The sequence below is a fragment of the Sceloporus undulatus genome, chromosome 5, assembly GCF_019175285.1.
Source record: "Sceloporus undulatus isolate JIND9_A2432 ecotype Alabama chromosome 5, SceUnd_v1.1, whole genome shotgun sequence".
NCBI lineage: Eukaryota > Metazoa > Chordata > Lepidosauria > Squamata > Phrynosomatidae > Sceloporus > Sceloporus undulatus.
The window spans coordinates 28,255,885-28,275,615 of NC_056526.1; the positions used below are offsets into that span (position 1 = coordinate 28,255,885).

The window sequence follows — 19,731 nt, forward strand, 5'->3', positions numbered from 1 at the left end:
TTTAAATAGGGAGGGAAGAGAAACCAAACCAAGGCCTGCTCCTCCCGCCCTTGCCTCTGATTGGTCGGCTCACGCGACGCCAACCAATCGGACCCGGCCACGCTCTGGCGCAGGGACGCCTCACCTGGAAACCGACGATTGGTGGGCAGGGAGCTCCGCCCCTCCCTCCGGAGCTCCTGATTGGCTCCGTGTTTGGCGTGGTGCGCTGCGATTGGCTGCGACGGGAGGGCCTCGACCCCCTCCTGCCGGCGTGTCTTAGTGATAAGGTTGTGGAGGAGGGAGCGAGGGAGGCGGTCGGGCAGGATTTTGATTTAGTGGCTTCTGAGGGGAGGGTTCTCGGTCCTCTCACGCTTTCGGCGGCCACGGTTCGGAGTCACTGCCAGGCCCTTCCGCCATGAAGCCGCTGCGGGGACTCGGCCTCCTGCTCGCCGTCCTCCTCTTGGCCGGTAAGCGCTGCCGTTGGGGGAAGGGGGCTTCTGGAACCTTCTATGGACGGCGGTTGGTTCGGGGAAAGGCCTCTTGTGGGCCACTTACTGACTCAAGGCCTCGGCGGGTCACACTCTCTCGGCCTCTCTGTGGAGATTTGCCGAGAAAACCCTGCGATGAGGGGCCTCCTCAGGGCTGGGCAAACGACCCACAAGAGCGAAGTTGGACTCTGCCTGGAGGCCAGGGTTCAAGTCGCGCTCTCTCGGCCTCTCAGGAGGGCAGTGGCAGGCTCTCCTCCTCCCCTGGAGAGAATGATAGGCCCCGCTTCATGGTAGGAAAAGGACTCGAGGAAAGACTCCTTTTTAAACCCCCTTTAAAAGCATTTCCCTGGCCCTTTTTCTCTCTGTCTCAATGATTCTCTATGGGCCCAATGTCTCTATGGGAAAGTGTGGTTTCTCTGTGGGGAAGCCTTTCCCAATGGCTTCCTATGGGCAAGTATGGTTTCTCTATGGACAAAGACACTTGTCCCTCCACAGGACCCCCTGGATGTAGAAAAACCCACGTTTTTGTTACCTGAGAGGACACCTCTCTAGGTATCTCTAGGTCCTCCACTGAAACTCTATGGCCAACGTCCGACAGACTCTGACCATAGAACTGCCCTGGAGGGGCTACAAAGGTCTCTCTAGGGATCTCTAGGTCTTTCAGCACAACTTTCAGTTAAAGTTGACCATAGAGTTGCACTGGAGGAGCTACAAAGGCCTAGCAGAGACATACTTCCTGACTCAAAGGCCTTGCTTCCCATTTACAGTTGCCCCTCCACATTCACAGCTTTGCCTTTTGCGGGTTTGATTATTTGCAGCTTTGATGAATATCTTCTCTCTAGGGATCTCTAGGTCCTCCAGAGCAACTCTGCCAGAAGGCGGCCATGGAGTTGTGCTGGAGAACCTAGAGGTTCCTAGAGAAAACACTTATCTAGGGGTTTGTAAGGTCCTCCAGCATGATTTGTGATCAACTTCTGGCTGATGCTGACCACAGAGTTGCACTGGAGGACCTGGGGTTGCCTAGAAAGGTTTCCTCTCAGGTAAAAAGGACAATGTTTGAGGTTTTAATTAGTTATGTATATAATTCGGCTTTGATTTACGCATCTGAAACAAGATAGAAAGCTAAGCCCCTCCCTCCTTTGTAAGGCAACTGTGAATTATGATAACCATTCAGAGAATCAAAGAGAATAAAATTCTACCTGGAGTTAGAAAAGTTGTAGTTTATCCCTGCCCCCCTCTTCTTCTTTTTTTTTTTTAAAGAAAAGCTTTAATTTTGAATTCCCCTTTTAATGCCTCTTGACAGCAGCCCTCATTTCCTAACTTCAGGGGGAGGTGTTTCCATCCTGTTTGTGCCTTGCTTGCAAAGCACTTGAAAGGCAGAGGGGAGTCTGTAGTAAGGGCTGTGAAGCTCTGTATGCCCAGGGTATACAAAGGGACGCACAAGTTGCAATTGTCCCTATTCCCTTTTGTGATAACTAAGGCATGACATCGATCAGAATGGGGACTATAGTCAAGAAATCAGAGGAATACTAGGAATGGGAAGGGCAGCCGTGAAAGATAAAGTAAAGATATACAATAGACAATTGATGTCAGAATCATCCAAGCCATAGGATTCTCCATCACCGTACAAAGAAGATGAAGCTGTGAAAGAAGTAGGCAAAACCTTAAAGTGCAAAGATATAGAAGTAAACACTAAAGTAAGGATAATCCAAGCCATTGTATTCCCCATCACTATCTTTGGATGTGAGAGCTGGACAGTGAAGAAAGTGAATAGGAAGAAGCTAAAACTCATTTGGGATGTGGTTCTAGAGAAGATGCTGTGGAGGGCCAAAAAGACAAAAGAAATGGGTCCTAAAACAGACTAAGCCTGAACTCCCTCTGGAAGCCACATCATGAGGGAAAACGAATCATCTGAAAAAACAGTAATGCTAGGGAAGGTAGAAGGCAACAGAAAGAGAAGAAGACCCCAGGCCAGATGAATAGACTCAGTCAGGGAGGCCACAGGGTTGAATTTGCAAGACCTGAGCAGAGCAATGGAGGAAAGGGGGATTGTGAAGATGTCCCCTCCACAGGGTCCCTATGGTCGGCTGGAGGGCACTTAACAACATTAAAGCCCATTAGGGTTTTAAGATCATCTGGAGAGGCCTGATGGGAACAAGGAAGAGGGTCTTCTCAGTAGCTGCTCCCAGACTTTGGAACAGGCCAGGATGGCCCCTTCCTTGCTCTCTTGTCAGGTTTCCTTATGAATAAAACATGCCTTAGCCCTTGCCTTAACCTCTCCCTGCTTCATTTGACAGTCCCCTTGGGTTCAGTGTGGGCCTTGCGTCTGACTCAGCTGTCACACACCCCTCCTTTTGTGGATGAGGAGTCTGTGGGATGTTTCTGACAGGTTTGCTGTTTTTAGCTTGGGAGACAGACAAATGGAGGAGAGATTGCACCAGGGAATCATTTAAATTGAAATATTTTTCTTTCTTTATGGGGCTGGGTAGGTATCCTGGTATTAGGGTAAAGTAATAGTTATGCCTTAGGCAAGTGGTTGCACTTCTCCCATGATACTCCTATGAAATAAGTTACTGTTTATCAATAATAGGCATGAAGATTAAGAATTACCTTCAGGCAGGGAGGTCTGCTGATGATGTGCAACAGCCCTGTGTGATATTTTGCAGTGGCCTGTTACAGACAGCCAAAATAAAGCTGCTTCGAGTCACAGTGGAGGTATGGTGTTTCAATGATGCATGCATCCTAAGAGTCCAGAGGTCGCACCAAAGCCACGCTCTAGCCCTAAGGACTGGAGCGTGGCTTTAGTGTGGCTTCTGGACTCTTAGGCCAACATGCCATCATTGAAACCACCATTACCTCCACTGTGACTCGAAGCAGCTTTATTTTGGCTGTCTGTAACAGGCCAGTATATGTTAAGTCATACTGCCTCATGTAAAACATGTATCATGTAAAACAGGGAGTGCTTAGGAAATAGGTTATTTCATCATCTTCTCCTGGGAGCAACATTGGATTGTAGCCTCTCTTCACCATGTGCTTGGAACCTGAAAAAATGTTCATCCCACCCAGTGTTTGGTTGACTCTTTTGGCTAATCTCTCACCATAATAGAATATGGTTTGAAAGATTGCCTCATCAGTTTCCAATGTATTTTGCTATGCTAAATATTTAATTGATAGAAATGCCTCTTATATTGTTCAGTACATACTATCTGGTCCCCCCACACTTGACCATACCAGAATAAACCTTAGCTTGTATGATGGGTTTCTGCATGACAAACTCCTTTATCATAAAGTGTTGCCTATTTCTTCTGTGTTTCAAGTATGGAGAGATTCACAGTTGTACCTTGACTGATGTGGGACTAAATAATCCAGATTATTCTCTTTTTACAGTCTCAGCCCAGGCTGATGAGCTTGATGTGGATGGCACTGTGGAAGATGATTTGGGTAAAAGCAGGGAAGGATCTCGAACAGATGATGAAGTTGTTCAGAGGTTTGTTTGTTTTTCAAAAATCTATAAACCTGATTTAAAACACACATGTGAAACAAATGTCACCCAAAAGGGATTAAATGAAAGGTAGTTAAAATACAGTCTAATCTCTTCTATTAAAATAACCAATTTGCTGGGTTCCATGTTGGCATGGAGCTTATCGCTGAATCGTAATGCTAATGGAATCTTTCCTGTAGAATGTTTTCCAATAGAGACTGGAAAAACTTGGCAAGAATAGTTAGCTTTGATCAAACATACAAGAGAGCACTTTGAACAAAGGGTTTTAGGTCATCATCTAATGAGGACCATAAGTGCTTTGTTAGGTCTACTATTGTTAAACTTAAGTCTTAGACTAATCATACTTTTTTTTTCCAGATTCACAGCTTTTGGGGAAATTAGGAAATTTTTCCAAACAGAGCGTTTACATTTATACTACATAATTTAGTTACAGTGATAATTGCAGCCACATCTCTCTCTGGCTTTACTTTGCAAACGAAGATTCAGGAAGGACTCATCCCGTGCTTTCTACAAGCACGTTGATGACTAAAAAGGCCAATTCGAGATAAACAAGTCCAGTTGCAGAAAGCACAGCAGAAAGTCTCCTTGGGTGATTGCAGCCACATACTGCATGAGAGACATATCTCATGCTCTTTCCTGTATCAGGAAAGGAAACTTTATGCTGAAGGAAAAATCTTGTGAGTGAAGATGAGGAGTAAGGACAGCATTGGGAACACCTAGGAATTCTTGCTAGAAAATAGTGTTTGGGAATTGAGTATGAATACTGTATCTCCTTACAGTTAATCAGTAATAGGTCTCATCTTGACCCAATAGTAAGATACTAGGAGGAATTAGCATGTTAATGCTTGAGCTTTCACTACTGATAGGGAAGAAAATAGAAACTTTCATCAGTAAGTGGTGAAGAGGAGGAGCTATAGAGTCTAAGGCCCGTTCTACACAGACCTTTGCCACGCCCCCAGTATGTACTAGGGGTTGGCAGAGGATGCAGCGTCCAATCAGGCCTCACTCCTAGGACGTACTGGGTACGTAAAAATGGCGGCGCCCTGTACACATGGGCGCTGCCATTTTGGCATTGCAGACACTTAGCGTCTGCATGGCGCAGCACTGCTATGATGCCGCAAGTGCGCCATTGACACCTTGCAACATCATAACAACGCCACAAACAGAACCCGCTTTTTGCTGTGCCAGGGAATTGCACGGTTTGTCTGCTGCAGTTCCCTCTGTAAAGCGCCCAGGGCACTATTTCTAGAACAAGATATGGTAAGAAATGCGCAAGCCTTTTTTTATTCAACGATACTTTGAAACTAATTATTAATGAAGATGGCAAACTTGCTAAAAAGGCCATGAGACCTAAAGCTTAAACAACATGATTATTAAAATACCATGTATACTCTACTATAAGTCAACCTCATGTATAAGTTAAGGGCAGGCTTGGGGCCAAAATTATAGCTTTAGATACGATCTATAGGTAAGTCGAGTGTAAAACCTAGGAGCATGTAACAAAAGATCTAAAGCAGTGATTCCCAACCTTTCTAATGCCGTGACCCTTTAATACAGTTCCTCATGTCATGGCGACCCCCAACCATACTATTATTTTCATTGGTACATGCAAATATGTGTTTTCCGATGGACTTAGGCGACCCCTGTGAAAGGGTCATTTGACCCCCAAAGGGGTCCCGACCCACAGGTTGGGAACCACTGATCTAAAGGTTGAAGCAAAAGAAAGCAGTGCCAAAGAACGTACAAATTCCAGCAGACATAACTGCTTGTGCTCACATTAAAGCCTGAATGGATGACAGAATAAAAGGAAATTAGTGCTTCCAGGACAGATTATGCTCTTGCCCTTCATCAAAACATTGTTCCTTTTTTAAAGAGTTAAAGTACAGGACTTTGACCTGCGACTCAGTCGATCCAGGTTTTGGGGGTTGATTTTTTGACTTATGAGTATATACTCATACTAAAAATACAGCATTACCTCTCTTCACCACTGCTCCAAGTTTGAACAAGGGAGCTTGGAGTGATTAGAAGTCTTTGGGACAGGTAAATCCAGATCTGACAAATGTATTGCTGATTGGATTTTGAATACTAAATGTGTGAACACCAATGAGGATGGACCAGCATTCACCTACATACAAATCTTGAGCTTGAAAAATAAATTCCAAATTTGGCAAGGGAAGCTCCACTTGAGACAGAAAATGCTGTTTGTTGAATTGCCTCTACAGATGTGGATTGGCACAGGTGTAATTTGCATTTGCATCTTTCAGAGTAAAAGCATATGTTCTTAAAAATTGAATTTAAACTCTTAACACATAGTATGATACTTACTGTTTACAGGGAAGAGGAGTCTATTCAATTGGATGGATTAAATGCATCTCAAATAAAACAAATTAGAGAGAAGTCAGAAAAATTTGCATTCCAGGCTGAAGTGAACCGAATGATGAAGCTCATCATCAACTCACTTTACAAAAACAAAGAGGTAAACTATATATTCATTGCAGGGCCTGCACTGGTATAAATGTTTCTGCATGCGGGTGACTAACTTGTCTTTATCGTTCCAGATTTTCCTGAGGGAACTGATTTCAAATGCATCTGATGCTCTGGATAAAATACGCCTGATCTCGCTGACTGATGAAAATGCTCTTTCTGGTAATGAAGAGCTCACAATAAAAATTAAGGTAAGATGGCACTGGTTTCTTTTGATGCAGTCTTTAGAGGCAGCTTTTATAGTATTGTTGTAAGCTGTTTCAGGTAGACTTAATAAAATTGAGATGTGGCTCACTATTTTCTTAGTGCACCAGGGAAAAGGGAAGTGAACAAGCCAGTTGAAGGAATATTCACTTAATTGAAGTTGATTTCGAGGTCTTGCTTAATTTAGTGCATTTCTTAATGGTCATCATAGCAGGCTTGTATTGAACTGATATGTTACTCAACTAATTTTGGGGTTTTTTTTGCAGTGTGATAAAGAGAAGAATATGCTTCATGTTACAGACACTGGCATTGGCATGACCAAGGAAGAACTGATCAAAAACTTGGGCACCATTGCCAAGTCTGGTACAAGTGAATTTCTGAGTAAGATAACTGAGATGCAGGAAGAAAATCAGTCAACTTCTGAATTGATTGGTCAGTTTGGTGTTGGGTTCTACTCAGCCTTCCTTGTGGCAGACAGGGTTATTGTCACATCAAAGCACAATAATGATACTCAACACATCTGGGAATCTGATTCAAATGAGTTTTCTGTAATTGATGATCCTCGAGGAGACACCTTGGGACGAGGCACTACAATAACGTAAGTATTCTAAAGGAAAGTATCTTTGTTTTTTAAAGCAAATATGATTGGTTTCTGTCCATCCATTCCCCCCCTCCATTTTTAACCCCAGGAGAGTTCCAGTTGACTTCCTCTTGTAAAAAGATCTCTCTTGGGCTCAAAACTCACTGTGGGAGGCTGTAGGGGTATTGGAAAAACTAGTTGCTCTTGCTCTTCGGTTTATTTCCTGGAGAAGCTCACAACAAAGACTAAAATCTTAACTTACGATATGGAAGCGAGCGTTCCATGAAGAGAAGAGTCCTCACTCTGATTAGATTAGAGATTAAATGTTTAAAATACTGGCTACCATGGTTATGGGAATACTAAATTCATACAGCATTCTCCTTAGCAATATACTATTGCTAATGCTAACATAAAATTGTTATTTCCATCATGTTACCACTAAAGAGGCTAGTACCACAGGAGGTAGATTGAACTTGAAATGCCAAGTGTCTCTGTTAAAGTATCCAGACTGGGTTAGCATTTACCAACTGAATATTACTACACAACATACCTTGTGATGCAGTATTTTTAAATGGGGTTTTACTTTGAGTAACTTAGAAATCCTGATTTTTCAGTTGAAATTTAAATTATTAAATGCAACAATGAATGACTTGTTCTGTTCCACAGCCTTGTTCTAAAAGAGGAAGCATCGGACTACCTTGAGCTGGATACAATTAAAAACTTGGTCAAGAAATACTCACAGTTCATAAACTTCCCTATATATGTTTGGAGTAGCAAGGTAATAAATTCTTTAAATACAGATAATAAGAAAAATAGTTAAATTCTCAATTGTATCAGTTGCAAGCCTTTTCATAGAAGAGAACTTGAAGAAAAATTTGCTCTTATCAGTAGTTAAGCAAAAGGACAAACTACCTACATAAGTATGATAGGAAAAACAAAGCTCTGCTTGAGCTAATGAGACTACAGAACAAGAGAATTTTTTTTAGTCATCTGCATCTTAACTTGAAGACTTGAAATAGGATAGTTTCACTGGTAGTAGACTCAACCAAGTCTATATAGGGACTCTTTGTTTTACTTGTATACTACTGTTTTTATAAGACACCTCTTATTCTTAATATGTATAGGAACCCTACATCTTTCATAGAGAGTCAAACTTGAATATCATGCTTGCCAGACAATTGGGAAATTAGATTTTGGTTGTAACACATTCACTACTGAATAGTATAACTTAGTATGTGATTCTTCTAGTGTATAGAATGGTTTAGCTGTATTTGCTGAGATACAGCCAGACAGGTTTAGTTGATGTTCAGCCCTGTAACATTTTCATAATGGACTCTAGTAAGGATGTATGTATCTAGTTTGCTCTGAAAAAATATGTGAGCACAACTTGAAATGTTGTTGCAGACTGAAACTGTAGAAGAACCTGTTGATGATGAAGAAGTAAAAGAAAAAGATGATGCAGATGATGAAGCTGCAGTGGAGGAAGAGGAGGAGGAGAAAAAGCCAAAAACTAAAAAGGCAAGAAATATATATATTCTTTACTTCAGAGCAGCTGCCAGCTGGAACTGGCTGAAAATCTAAATAAAATAAGCCATGATCTGTGTGTTTCCCACTCCTCATGTTGACTTAACAGTTTGCCTGCTTCGGTTTTCTGTTGTAATGTTATCATCAACCTTGCAAGTAAAGTGGGATATAAACATAACAGAGATAAGCTATTATGTAACATCTCAACTAAAAATGTTGTACGATCACCATATGTGGGAAGCTGCTACCATTTCAGTTGCCTGGAAGTATTGAATTTCAGTTGTTTGAATTGAATGTGGAAACACCGAATATTCTATGAAATAAATGATTCTGGAAATTCTTTACAGGTTGAGAAAACTGTCTGGGATTGGGAGCTCATGAATGATATCAAGCCAATTTGGCAGAGGCCATCTAAAGAAGTGGAAGAAGATGAATACAAAGCTTTCTACAAATCATTTTCTAAGGTGTGCTTCTCCTTACATCTCGAGACTGGTATAAACACGCTGCAGCTAAAGCCCATAGTTTCAGGGATGGGGAGACTAAAGTATTTCATAAAATCCAAAAGCTGTGGTGAGCTTAACTTCAAAGAAGCTATACAGACTTAAGGAAAGTCTTTGAGTCTGAAACTTTTACATTAGTTGGCATACATTGGGTATCTTGAATATTTCGAAGATACAGTCCTGGCAGGAATAAAGAAAGCGTGGATATGAAATTGAATTTGTCTTTTTTGTCTGTGCAGGAGCCTGATGATCCTATGAGTTACATTCACTTTACTGCTGAGGGAGAAGTGACATTCAAGTCCATTTTGTTTGTTCCCACCACTGCACCACGTGGCTTATTTGATGAATATGGATCAAAAAAGAGTGACTTCATAAAGGTAAAAAAAAAAGAAAAGAAAGGTGTGAACTTTTATCTCAGAAGAAAAGTTGCAGGAATAAACTTGACAAATTTGTTCTTTTGTAGCTTTACGTCCGGAGAGTATTTATCACAGATGACTTCCATGATATGATGCCCAAATATCTTAATTTCATCAAGGGTGTTGTAAGTATCTGCAGTATGCAGTGCCCTGTTTAGATTACATTTTCTTGGTAAACTTCTTCAAATGTTCCCTTTTAAAATTACAGGTAGACTCAGATGATCTTCCTTTGAACGTATCTCGTGAGACTCTGCAGCAGCACAAACTGCTAAAGGTATGTGTGTTATTTTGGCACAATTTTAATTAGGTCTTTCTGAGAGTTATACTATGACATTACAACATGGATTGCACAACAGACAACATTTAAACGACAGGGAGTGGAATTTTTCATCTTTGTCAAGGGGCAGGGCTAGAATTTATTTCCTTTATCTGAAAGGTGGAGTTATCAACTCAAAGCATCCGTCTCTCTTTCAGCAAAGTTGAGTTTTTGTTCTCATCCCCTCCAGTAGTCCAACTACCAACTTCTTCCCAATTTTAACAGTGTGGGATTGAGGATGCAGGAAATAGTTTCTTCTAGAAGCTGGTCTCTTGCCATATGTTAAGCAAGAAGTATGCAGAGGAATATACTGTCAAGAAGCATCATGTGACTAAAGTTATATTTTACAGTTGGTTCCTACATTTTCTGAATACTATTGATGCTCTAAATGTCAACAGACTGTACTCTTTACCCTCATTTATTTTTATGTATTTTAGGTTATCAGAAAGAAACTTGTCCGCAAAACACTTGATATGATTAAAAAGATTGCTGAAGAAAAATACAATGACACATTCTGGAAAGAATTTGGCACAAATATCAAACTTGGAGTAATTGAAGACCATTCAAATCGTACTCGTCTAGCTAAATTGCTTCGTTTCCAGTCTTCTCATCATGACAGCAATCTTACTAGTCTAGACCAGTATGTAGAAAGAATGAAGGAGAAACAGGACAAAATCTATTTCATGGCTGGCTCAAGCAGAAAGGAGGTAAAAAATATTAAAATGTTTATCCATTACAGCCCTTCCATTGCTATAGTACTTTTTCCTATTCAGAAAGATGTTAGCAAATCTGTCTTTAGAATGAAAACTAATGATGCAGAATAAACATGTTGGCATAAATTAAATAGCTTGCTTTTGGAATCTTGCCCTGTATTCTACTCACAGTTTGAACTTACTTTGTAGGCTGAATCTTCACCATTTGTGGAACGACTTCTGAGGAAGGGTTATGAAGTAATCTATTTGACTGAGCCTGTCGATGAATATTGCATTCAGGCTCTCCCAGAGTTTGATAATAAAAGGTTCCAGAATGTTGCTAAGGAAGGAGTAAAGTTCGAAGAAAGTGAAAAATCAAAAGAAGCCCGTGAAGCTTTGGAAAAAGAATATGAACCCCTTTTAAACTGGATGAAAGATAAAGCTCTAAAGGATAAGGCATGTAAAAAGTTGAAAAGTTTGGTGTTCTTCCAGTAATATTTTGTGCTGTGCTTGAGTTAACATAGCTAAACTTTTCTTTCTTTAGATTGAAAAAGCTGTGTTGTCTCAGAGGCTAACTCAATCACCATGCGCTCTTGTAGCTAGTCAGTATGGATGGTCTGGCAACATGGAAAGAATCATGAAGGCTCAGGCTTACCAGACTGGCAAAGACATCTCTACAAAGTAAAGTTTTAATATATACATATATGTATTACAGTGCTTCCTAGACAGTGGGTGTTGGTTACTTGTTAATGGCTAACTAATTCTGTACCTGCTAGTGGTCTTTATACAAAGTACTGTATTTTAACAGCATCTAGATGGAAGTGGACAATTGTGATCCCCCTCCATTTACTATTGACTCCACCCCACTCCACATTGTTTCCCAGAACAATTGTTTAACCAACTCATAGCCCCTGTCTTAGGGAGGTGCTGCTGGCCATTTTATGTTGGGCTCTTGCTGTGTATTAGATCTATGGGGGTACAGAATATTTGAAGTCACTTTTGAACTATTTTTAAAAGTTCATCTCAAATGAGAGGAAATATATTCAAATACAGTAAGTCATGGATTTCAGTCTGTTAGTCTAGTACAGGACTAATGTCTTAAAGACCACCTCTCTGTGTACTGAATCTCCATACTCCAATCTTCATCTGCTTGGCTCAACTTATACTACCTCAATTTATAGTACTTACATAATGTGAGTTATATGCCACCAACAGCCCCTGCACTCATCAAAAGTGGTCTCAGGGAGGATTCACATCAACCCTTAGGAATGTATTTTGAGAACATGCTGGGGAAGGGGTATCCTTCCCACTGGCAGATGGTCATAGTTGGATATTGTAATGTCTGAATACTGTCTTTGGTTTTGCATTTGGGCAGCAATCCTGTGAATAAGCCCCCTTAAACATGGTAGGATATGCTTCTGTATATGCATTTGACTGTTGTACTGCAAAACTACCTCCTCTTCACTATGAAATTCTTTGACTTGACTTAAATGCAATCCCATTAATATATTCTTAAATATTTTCTTCCATCAGTTATTATGCAAGTCAAAAGAAGACATTTGAAATCAACCCTAGACATCCTGTTATAAAAGATATGCTCAGGCGTGTTCAGGTAAGAAATATTTGAGGCACTGGTGTTCTGTTACTGGTACTGAGTTCAACTGTTAAATGCTTTGAAGCATAAAAATGTGAAACTGTATCAAAGGAATGTTAATAGAATGGAATATTTAGGTAATATACTATCACAGCCTTATTGTGCTACTTAAATACAGATCCATTAAAAATCTAGGGAGTCCTACATAAAGTTCATTTTTGTTACATTAAATGTGGGGTCTTTTTTTTTTTTTTTTAAATCAGGAAAATGAGGATGATCAAACGGTTGCAGATCTTGCTGTGGTTTTATTTGAAACTGCTACACTAAGGTCTGGCTATCTCCTGCCAGATACAAAGGAATATGGAGAAAGGATAGAAAGAATGCTTCGTCTGAGTCTGAACATTGACCCAGAGGAAAAGGTTGGTCGATCTCTTCAGTTTTGCAGTTCAATCCATAGCTTAATTGCCATCTTTTCTAAAAGCACTATTACCTAAGAGCTGAAAAATCCCAAATACTAGGAAATATTTTGAATAGATTGGTATGGGCCTGTTTTTGTTTTGGTGGGTGTTTTAAACTAACAAATCTATCTTTGAAAGGTGGAAGAGGAACCAGAAGAACCAGAAGAGGCTGCTGAAGAGGTAGAGCAAGAGGAAGATATTGATGCTGATGAAGATGCTGAAGATGCAGAAGACAGTGAAACAGAGAAAAAGGTTAGTGTATTTAAGAAGAGTAATGGGGCTAGTTGATGAGGTTCTTTCAACACAAACTATTGGCATAATTTCCCACATGGAAAAGTATGATAAAAATATTACATAGACTAGGCCTCAGATTAAATGAAAAAGTTTTTAAATTTCCAATATTTGTGTGAACATTATACTGAAAACAAGAGGCTATCTAAATTTAACTTTGATCTACAGTTAAAAAGCTTATGTCAGTCATGAAGGATTTGCTTTATAAAAATCATCAGAAAAATGTCAGTAGAATGAAGATTATGAGCCAGTGAGCCAAATTTTTGTTACCTTTGGAGATGTTAAACAAGACTGCAATGGTGGTGCAGGTTTAATATTATTAAAAGTAGAAAGATCATGCCCTTCTTCTCAAGAGCAAAACATCCCCTCTCCCACACATACAACCATATACAGCTTTGAATTTATCCCTATGTTTTTCCTGAAGACCTTGGTATCGTATTTTGTCCTCTTAGCATTATTAATTAGACTAAAATGAAGTTTTTGCTCAAGTAGTTAAGTGCAGTGGGCAAATAGAATAAAAATTTGGCAGACTAGTACAGATTAGTAGCAGTTAACCCTCTCTTGGGAAGCATGCCTAACACTCACTCCTTTGTAGATAGTAAGTACTAGAGCCTTGAAGCATGTGACTCAATTCTTTTTTTTTTAATCTTTTGCAGGAACCCACAGATACAAAAGATGAATTGTAAAATGCACTCTCACAAATAGTATCCTGTGTCTTGGATGGAGCAGGAATGTGAACTAAATTTGTTTCTTTTTCACTGTAAAATGTTTTTTGGGGGGAGGCTTAGGGTTATGGACAGAAAAGGATTTTTTTAGTTGCATTTTTTAAACATTCCTCACAATGTAAATTTGTACTATTTAACTGACTACTTGGTGTAAAATCTTGTTGTGTACAAAATTAAAATGTTCACACCATTAGCTGAATGAGACATTGAAGTACTTATTTATTTGAAAACAATCTATTTTCTGCAGCAGGGGACATTGGAAGGGAAACTCTTGAAACAAGCATGGTCTTACAGAAGATGGTAATGTTAAATAGTTTATATACCATCCTACTTCCATTAGTTATTCACCATATAAATAAAGCGGGACTTTTAAAGCTTGTGTTCAGTAGAGCCAGTTGCTTACTGAGAATATGTTTCTGATTCATTTAATAGATTATTGACTTGCTCCTGGTTCTCTTCATATAAAGAGAAATACTGAATTTAGTAAGGGCAGAGCTAAGCTTAACACTGTCCTAATGCCATCAGTTTCCTTTTGTTTCTATTTGTTAGTGGTAGATGTGACAAAATACATCATGTCGGCAGCATAAGGTATGCTGCACTGGGCAGAGGAGAATTTGATATAAGTGTGATGTTCATGGTACCTGTCCTGTCACAGTAGTTTTGAGGGAAACCTATCATCTCATTATAAAAATTAACCACCCTTACTGATAAGATGTTTCTTGCATAGTGTCCTTTCATTTGCAAGGGAGCCTTGCTGACAGGACCTGTTGCATTAAAGTACGCTAGATTCCAGGATAGATGCTGAATACATGACAAAGTCTTGGCTTCAGATTTCCTCCAATTAATTGGATAATGATAGGCCAGTCACTATCATTGTTGTTGTCCCTGTACCCTCACATTAATGTACTGAAGGAATTGTCATGATAAAATGAGGGAGGGAAAACTGGCCTGAGTTTAGTTTTTTGTGGGTTTTTCAGGCTATGTGGCCATGTTCTAGCAGAGTTTCTTTCTGATGTTTCACCAGCATCTGTGTCTGGCATCTTCTCTGAAGTTGAAGAGATGCTGGCGAAACGTCAGAAAGAAACTCTGCTAGAACATGGCCACATAGCCCGAAAACCCCACAAAAAACTATGGATGCCAGCCATGAAAGCCTTCAATCTTACACTGGCCTGAGCTTTCTGGAGAAAGTGCAGAAAGCTTACCAGACTTGCGCATGGAACGATGGGCAAGTTGTACAGCATTCCTCATGCTGCCTCAAAAGCAGAACGGCCTTTCCTTTTGATTTAGGTTTCTTATGATACAGCAATTGGACATTGTACAATGCTTTTCTGTGACTGGATCACACCTGCATGCTTAATCCCACCTTACTACATTGGCTCATGAAGAAATAAAAGAACTACAACAGTGTTACCAAGAGTTGCTGCACTTTCATCATCCTTACAGCAAGCTGTTAGGAGTCAAGAAATACATAGAAACTTTTGTATATTTTACATCACTCTCCAAAGACACAGGATGGATAGCGACTTCGTGAACAAGACATCCCTTGTCCAGAGGTTCTACATACTATTTGTAACTGGAAAATACTTCCCTGATTCTGTGGAGATAGTCTGTGTTCATTAAATCCACAATACTTAGAGTAATGTATAGAGGGGGAAACTGAAAGCTGGGCTTGACTAAACTTAACCCCTTGTGGCTTGCCATGGATATGGTCTGATGCCAGTGAATTTGCTACCCTTAAGCTTGGACACATTTTCTAAACACATTTACTTTCACACTTACTTTTAACAGAGCCCCATCTGATAAACAAATCATGCCCTCAGCCCCTGGTTACAGAAAGGCTTAGAACTCTTCCAAGGAAGCTTTGCCACAGATGCAAGCAGAGGAATGCCTTGCTCTGTAGATGGTACCTGTTGATCAATATCCCTTGTGCTTAATGTATGTGCAGGATTTAAGAAGCCAGTTTCCAAGGCAGCCATCCCTTTCCTGTGTAAAAAGGATGGATGGTGATGAAGTCCAGTATCTGGGAGGGTGTTATAGGATATATTGAACCCAAAGTGCTTACGACTGTTAGGTATTAAACACATACATAATGAACTGTATGCAAACCTAACCAGCTACCAATAGAAACTACAGATGTATGCTGTATTGTCATGTAACATATCAGCTGTTGATTCTGAACCATGATGGATGGCAGTGACTCACCATACTCCACAGGAAAGGATGTCATTGGTACCAACACCTATAATGAATACAGGGCCTTTATGGGCAACTTCTTTTGAGAAAATAATCAGAAAATATATTCACATTTAATTAAACCATTGCAGTGATTACATTATCTGAAGATCTCAGTCCAAATAAAGGTCACAATAACTGAACTCTTTAAAAAAACCCATAGGCACCAAATAACTGTACTTGTGGCCAGAAACCATTGTCCAGTTGTACACATTCAGTTTTAAATAAAAGTGCAGCTTATGGAGAGATGCAATGGCCCTTGGCACAGTCACTGTTGTGAAGGCTGAACCTGCTGGTTTCTTTCCTTGAGACCCAAGAGTTCTGTTCTGAGTTCTCCAGGTTTGGGAGGAACTTCGGGTATTGTCTGTAAAACAAAACCAAAAAACCATATCTCACATGAACATCCAACTAAAGGTAATCCATCTGATGTTCCTCAGCAGCTCAGAATCAAAAAAACTAGGATGTAAATTAGTATCTATCTACAAACTGTTAATTGGGGAAATATTTGGGCAAATTGAAGGTTTGAAAGTAGCTTGGAAGACAAATTAACAGATCTCAGATAAAGCTTGCCACACCATTTGATCAACGTCTCCATACAGATTAATTTCTGCCCTTTAAGGAAAGTATTATATAATTGCACACATGTGGCATCTTTAGTTAAAATTCTACCGTATAAATGATGCCCTGTTTGGTAGATGTGTGAGGAAAGGGTCTCTGGTACATATATGGATTCATTGTTATAAAGTCCACCAATTTTGGGATGATAAGGCAATATAGACCATTTTGAGATACTTTATTCTACCATTTGACATGGACAATACAGATTTACCACATTAGAAATGAATCTTTGTAATGTTAGCTGTTGATTAAACTGAGATGCCAAAAGTATGAGAATCAGCAGAGAATCTATCAGGAGGTGGTTAGATAGATTCCTGGAGGGCTGCCTTAGAAAAGTTAACTTCTCATGCTCAGCAGAACAGGACTCTGTTGTGGAAATCTGACCCCTATTCATCAATTACACTGGATCATCTCTATACAAGGTCCACCATCATCGCATCCAAATAACAAAGTATGAACTGTGACTCGGTTCTGTACATGGTGACTGATCACTGAACCTTATTGTAAATGGAAGGGGTGGGTTGATAGGTAATTATAATCAATGTATAGGTAAAATTTAAAAATCAAATCTACCCCCCCCCCAGAAAAAAAATCAGTATCCCAAGCAAAAAAAAATTAATGGGGAAAACATCACTTACTAGATCAGGCCGGTAATATCTATGGACAACCTCTGCACCAGCAAACATGGCCAATATACTTGCAGTCAGTGCTTTCAGGTAGCGAGGCCAAGGTACTCCTGCAGGCATGGCGAAAAAGGAGTCAGGAGCTAGAATACAAACTGGAGAGGAAGAAAAGAGTCTGTAGTTAAGAAATGTGGGGTGGGGGAAAATGCCAAGAGTTGGGCTCCGTATTTAAAGAAAGGTGAGATGTATAATTTTTAAAAAATAATTATTATTTTAAAAAAAGATGTGATAGCCTTCTGATAGATCCTGCACTTTGTGTGCAATATGGAACAACAAGAGATATCAAAAGCAAAGTATGGGCAGGCTTTGGCAAATAGACAATCAGGTATGAAGAAGTTATCATATTTACTTCATTTGTCATGGCATATTGCGGCAAGAATGGTTCAAGCAAAATCACACGACAAAGACGGCACTGCAAAGATTTTGGAGTTTTTTGACATTAGAAAGTTTGAGACGCTGAATCACAAAAGATGCTCATCCGATAAAGGAGGCCAGCCCACCTATAGAAATGGACACTTGGAAAGTATCTCGGGGGGAAAACAAAGAAATTTTCAAAATCCCCAAATCTCCATGAAAATTTCTGGGAAATGGAGCATAGGTGGCATCTGGCCCCTAATAAAATAGCCAAAATGTATGAAACATAACAGCAAATTGCAGGTATAGACAATAATAGGATGCAGATACGATAAGATAAATGCAACTTAAGAAATAATTATGGTTTATTGGTCATTGGTTAGTATTCTACTTTGAGGTAACATGAAAATAGCTAGAAAGGGGAAAAGAAAAAGAAGTACTGTATGAGAATTCTATGTACAGAGTTGAGAGTTGATCTCAAAGTAACTATGGAAGTCTTTGTTTAAACGTTTCCATGTATTTTTGGACACCAAGAAAGGGCCCATGCCCTTATCATGCTCTAATGAAGAGTTGTGGTTTTTTTAATCTTTTGCATATAAAATAAATTCTTAATAAAAAAATTAAACGAAATAAATAAAGTAGGCCAGCCCACCAAAGCTCCTGCCACCATCGTGTGATAAGCCTTCTTTATCCTGCCACAGACAAGCAAGAACATAAGGCCATAATCTGAAAAAGCATAACCTCAGATCTACTTGTTAGAAACTGGGAATCACAAAGTTGTATTTCTATTTGAAATTAATTATCCCATTTGTAAGCCATGAATGATGGAGAGCTGAACAAAAAGAGTAAAAACCGAAGCCCCTGCCATGCAGGAACACACAACCAATGCACTCCCAAAAGAAGGCCATCCAGCCTCTGGTCAAAAACACACTGCAGGAACAATCCAGTTTGAGATTGCTTTAACTGTCCTGGCTCAGTGCTAGGGAATCCTGGGAATTGTAGTTTGTTCTGGCACCAGAGCTCTGACAGAGAAGGTTTAAATGTCTCCCAAAACTACAGCTCCCAGAATTCCCTCGCATTGAGCCAGGGCTATCCCAAACTGGATCATTTCTGCAGTGCGGATGTGGCCAATGAGGCTCAAAAAAGAGTCCAGTAAACATGTGTCTGCGGGTCTCTGCATAACTCCAGAAGGAATGAGGCAAGTTCTTTCTTGGCTGGACAAAAATGAATGTCCGGAACGGATTCTTCACTGAAGCTGGTTACTAACCTCGCCTGCTCTGCTCTCTGCCCCCGAGCGACTCACCTGCCCCAGCCCCTACTGGGTTTGAGCTTGGAGTAAGACGTAAGAGCAAGGGCAAGAGAGGCGGGTCCTCATTGGCCAGGGAAGGACCAATAGCGATGGCGAATGCGCTCGCGCAGCTACGCGCGATGACGTCATTACGTTCTAAACCCCTCCATAGAGATTGAAATAATAATAATAATAATATGTTTTATTTGTATACCGCTTTTCCTATGAAATGTAGAATGACTGCTTTACAAGTGAGAATCGTCTGCATATATATATATATATACACACGCACACACGCACACACACATACATATGCATATGTATACATATATATGCGTATACATATATATGTATACAGTATACTGTATATGTATATATGTGTATGTGTATATATATGTGTGTGTGTTTGCGTGCGCATATATATAGGGGGAGAGAGAGAGAGAGAGAGCGATAGCCCAATGGTCAAACCACTACACCACACTGGCTCTCTCATGAGACTCTGTGTCGTTCTCTGTCTATATATATATATACAGTATATGCTGTTAATAAAAATATAAATTTATATATATATTCTGTGCAGAGGACGTTTGCCATTGCCATCCTCTGAGGCTGAGAGAGTGTGACTCGCCCTATATATATATATATATATATATGTTGTTGTTGTTGTTGTTGTGTGCCCTCAAGCCGTTCCCGACTTATGACCACTCCATGTGTATAATACTGTACTTCCAAAGCTATTGTATCCCAATAAAAGTATCACTGCTTGGTAGATTTTTTTTAACTTGCTCTAAGGCCAACAGGGC

General features: G+C 40.0%; 2 protein-coding genes across 3 annotated transcripts; one reads left to right on the plus strand and one right to left on the minus strand.

Annotated features, from left to right (window-relative positions):
* Positions 1–262: 262 nt before the first annotated feature.
* On the plus strand, positions 263–13,952 carry HSP90B1 (heat shock protein 90 beta family member 1). The gene is made up of 18 exons (XM_042468019.1): positions 263–446; positions 3,855–3,954; positions 6,304–6,445; positions 6,528–6,644; positions 6,924–7,255; positions 7,904–8,015; positions 8,642–8,755; positions 9,109–9,225; positions 9,501–9,638; positions 9,725–9,802; positions 9,886–9,951; positions 10,431–10,700; positions 10,896–11,141; positions 11,230–11,366; positions 12,219–12,297; positions 12,543–12,698; positions 12,876–12,989; positions 13,685–13,952. Exons 1-18 carry the CDS (start codon positions 395–397, stop codon positions 13,712–13,714), a joined length of 2,400 nt encoding a protein of 799 aa, XP_042323953.1. The 5' UTR covers positions 263–394; the 3' UTR covers positions 13,715–13,952.
* A 2,074-nt stretch (positions 13,953–16,026) lies between these two features.
* Positions 16,027–19,008, minus strand: C5H12orf73 (chromosome 5 C12orf73 homolog). Of its 2 annotated transcripts, none has more exons than XM_042468021.1 (3): positions 18,944–19,008; positions 17,242–17,381; positions 16,027–16,349 (listed from the first exon to the last, which is right to left on the minus strand). In XM_042468021.1, exons 2-3 carry the CDS (start codon positions 17,347–17,349, stop codon positions 16,254–16,256), a joined length of 204 nt encoding a protein of 67 aa, XP_042323955.1. In that variant the 5' UTR covers positions 17,350–17,381; positions 18,944–19,008; the 3' UTR covers positions 16,027–16,253. The 2 variants fall into 2 exon arrangements, with proteins under 2 accessions (XP_042323955.1, XP_042323954.1); XM_042468020.1 differs by having other exon boundaries at positions 18,908–18,983.
* Positions 19,009–19,731: the final 723 nt, after the last annotated feature.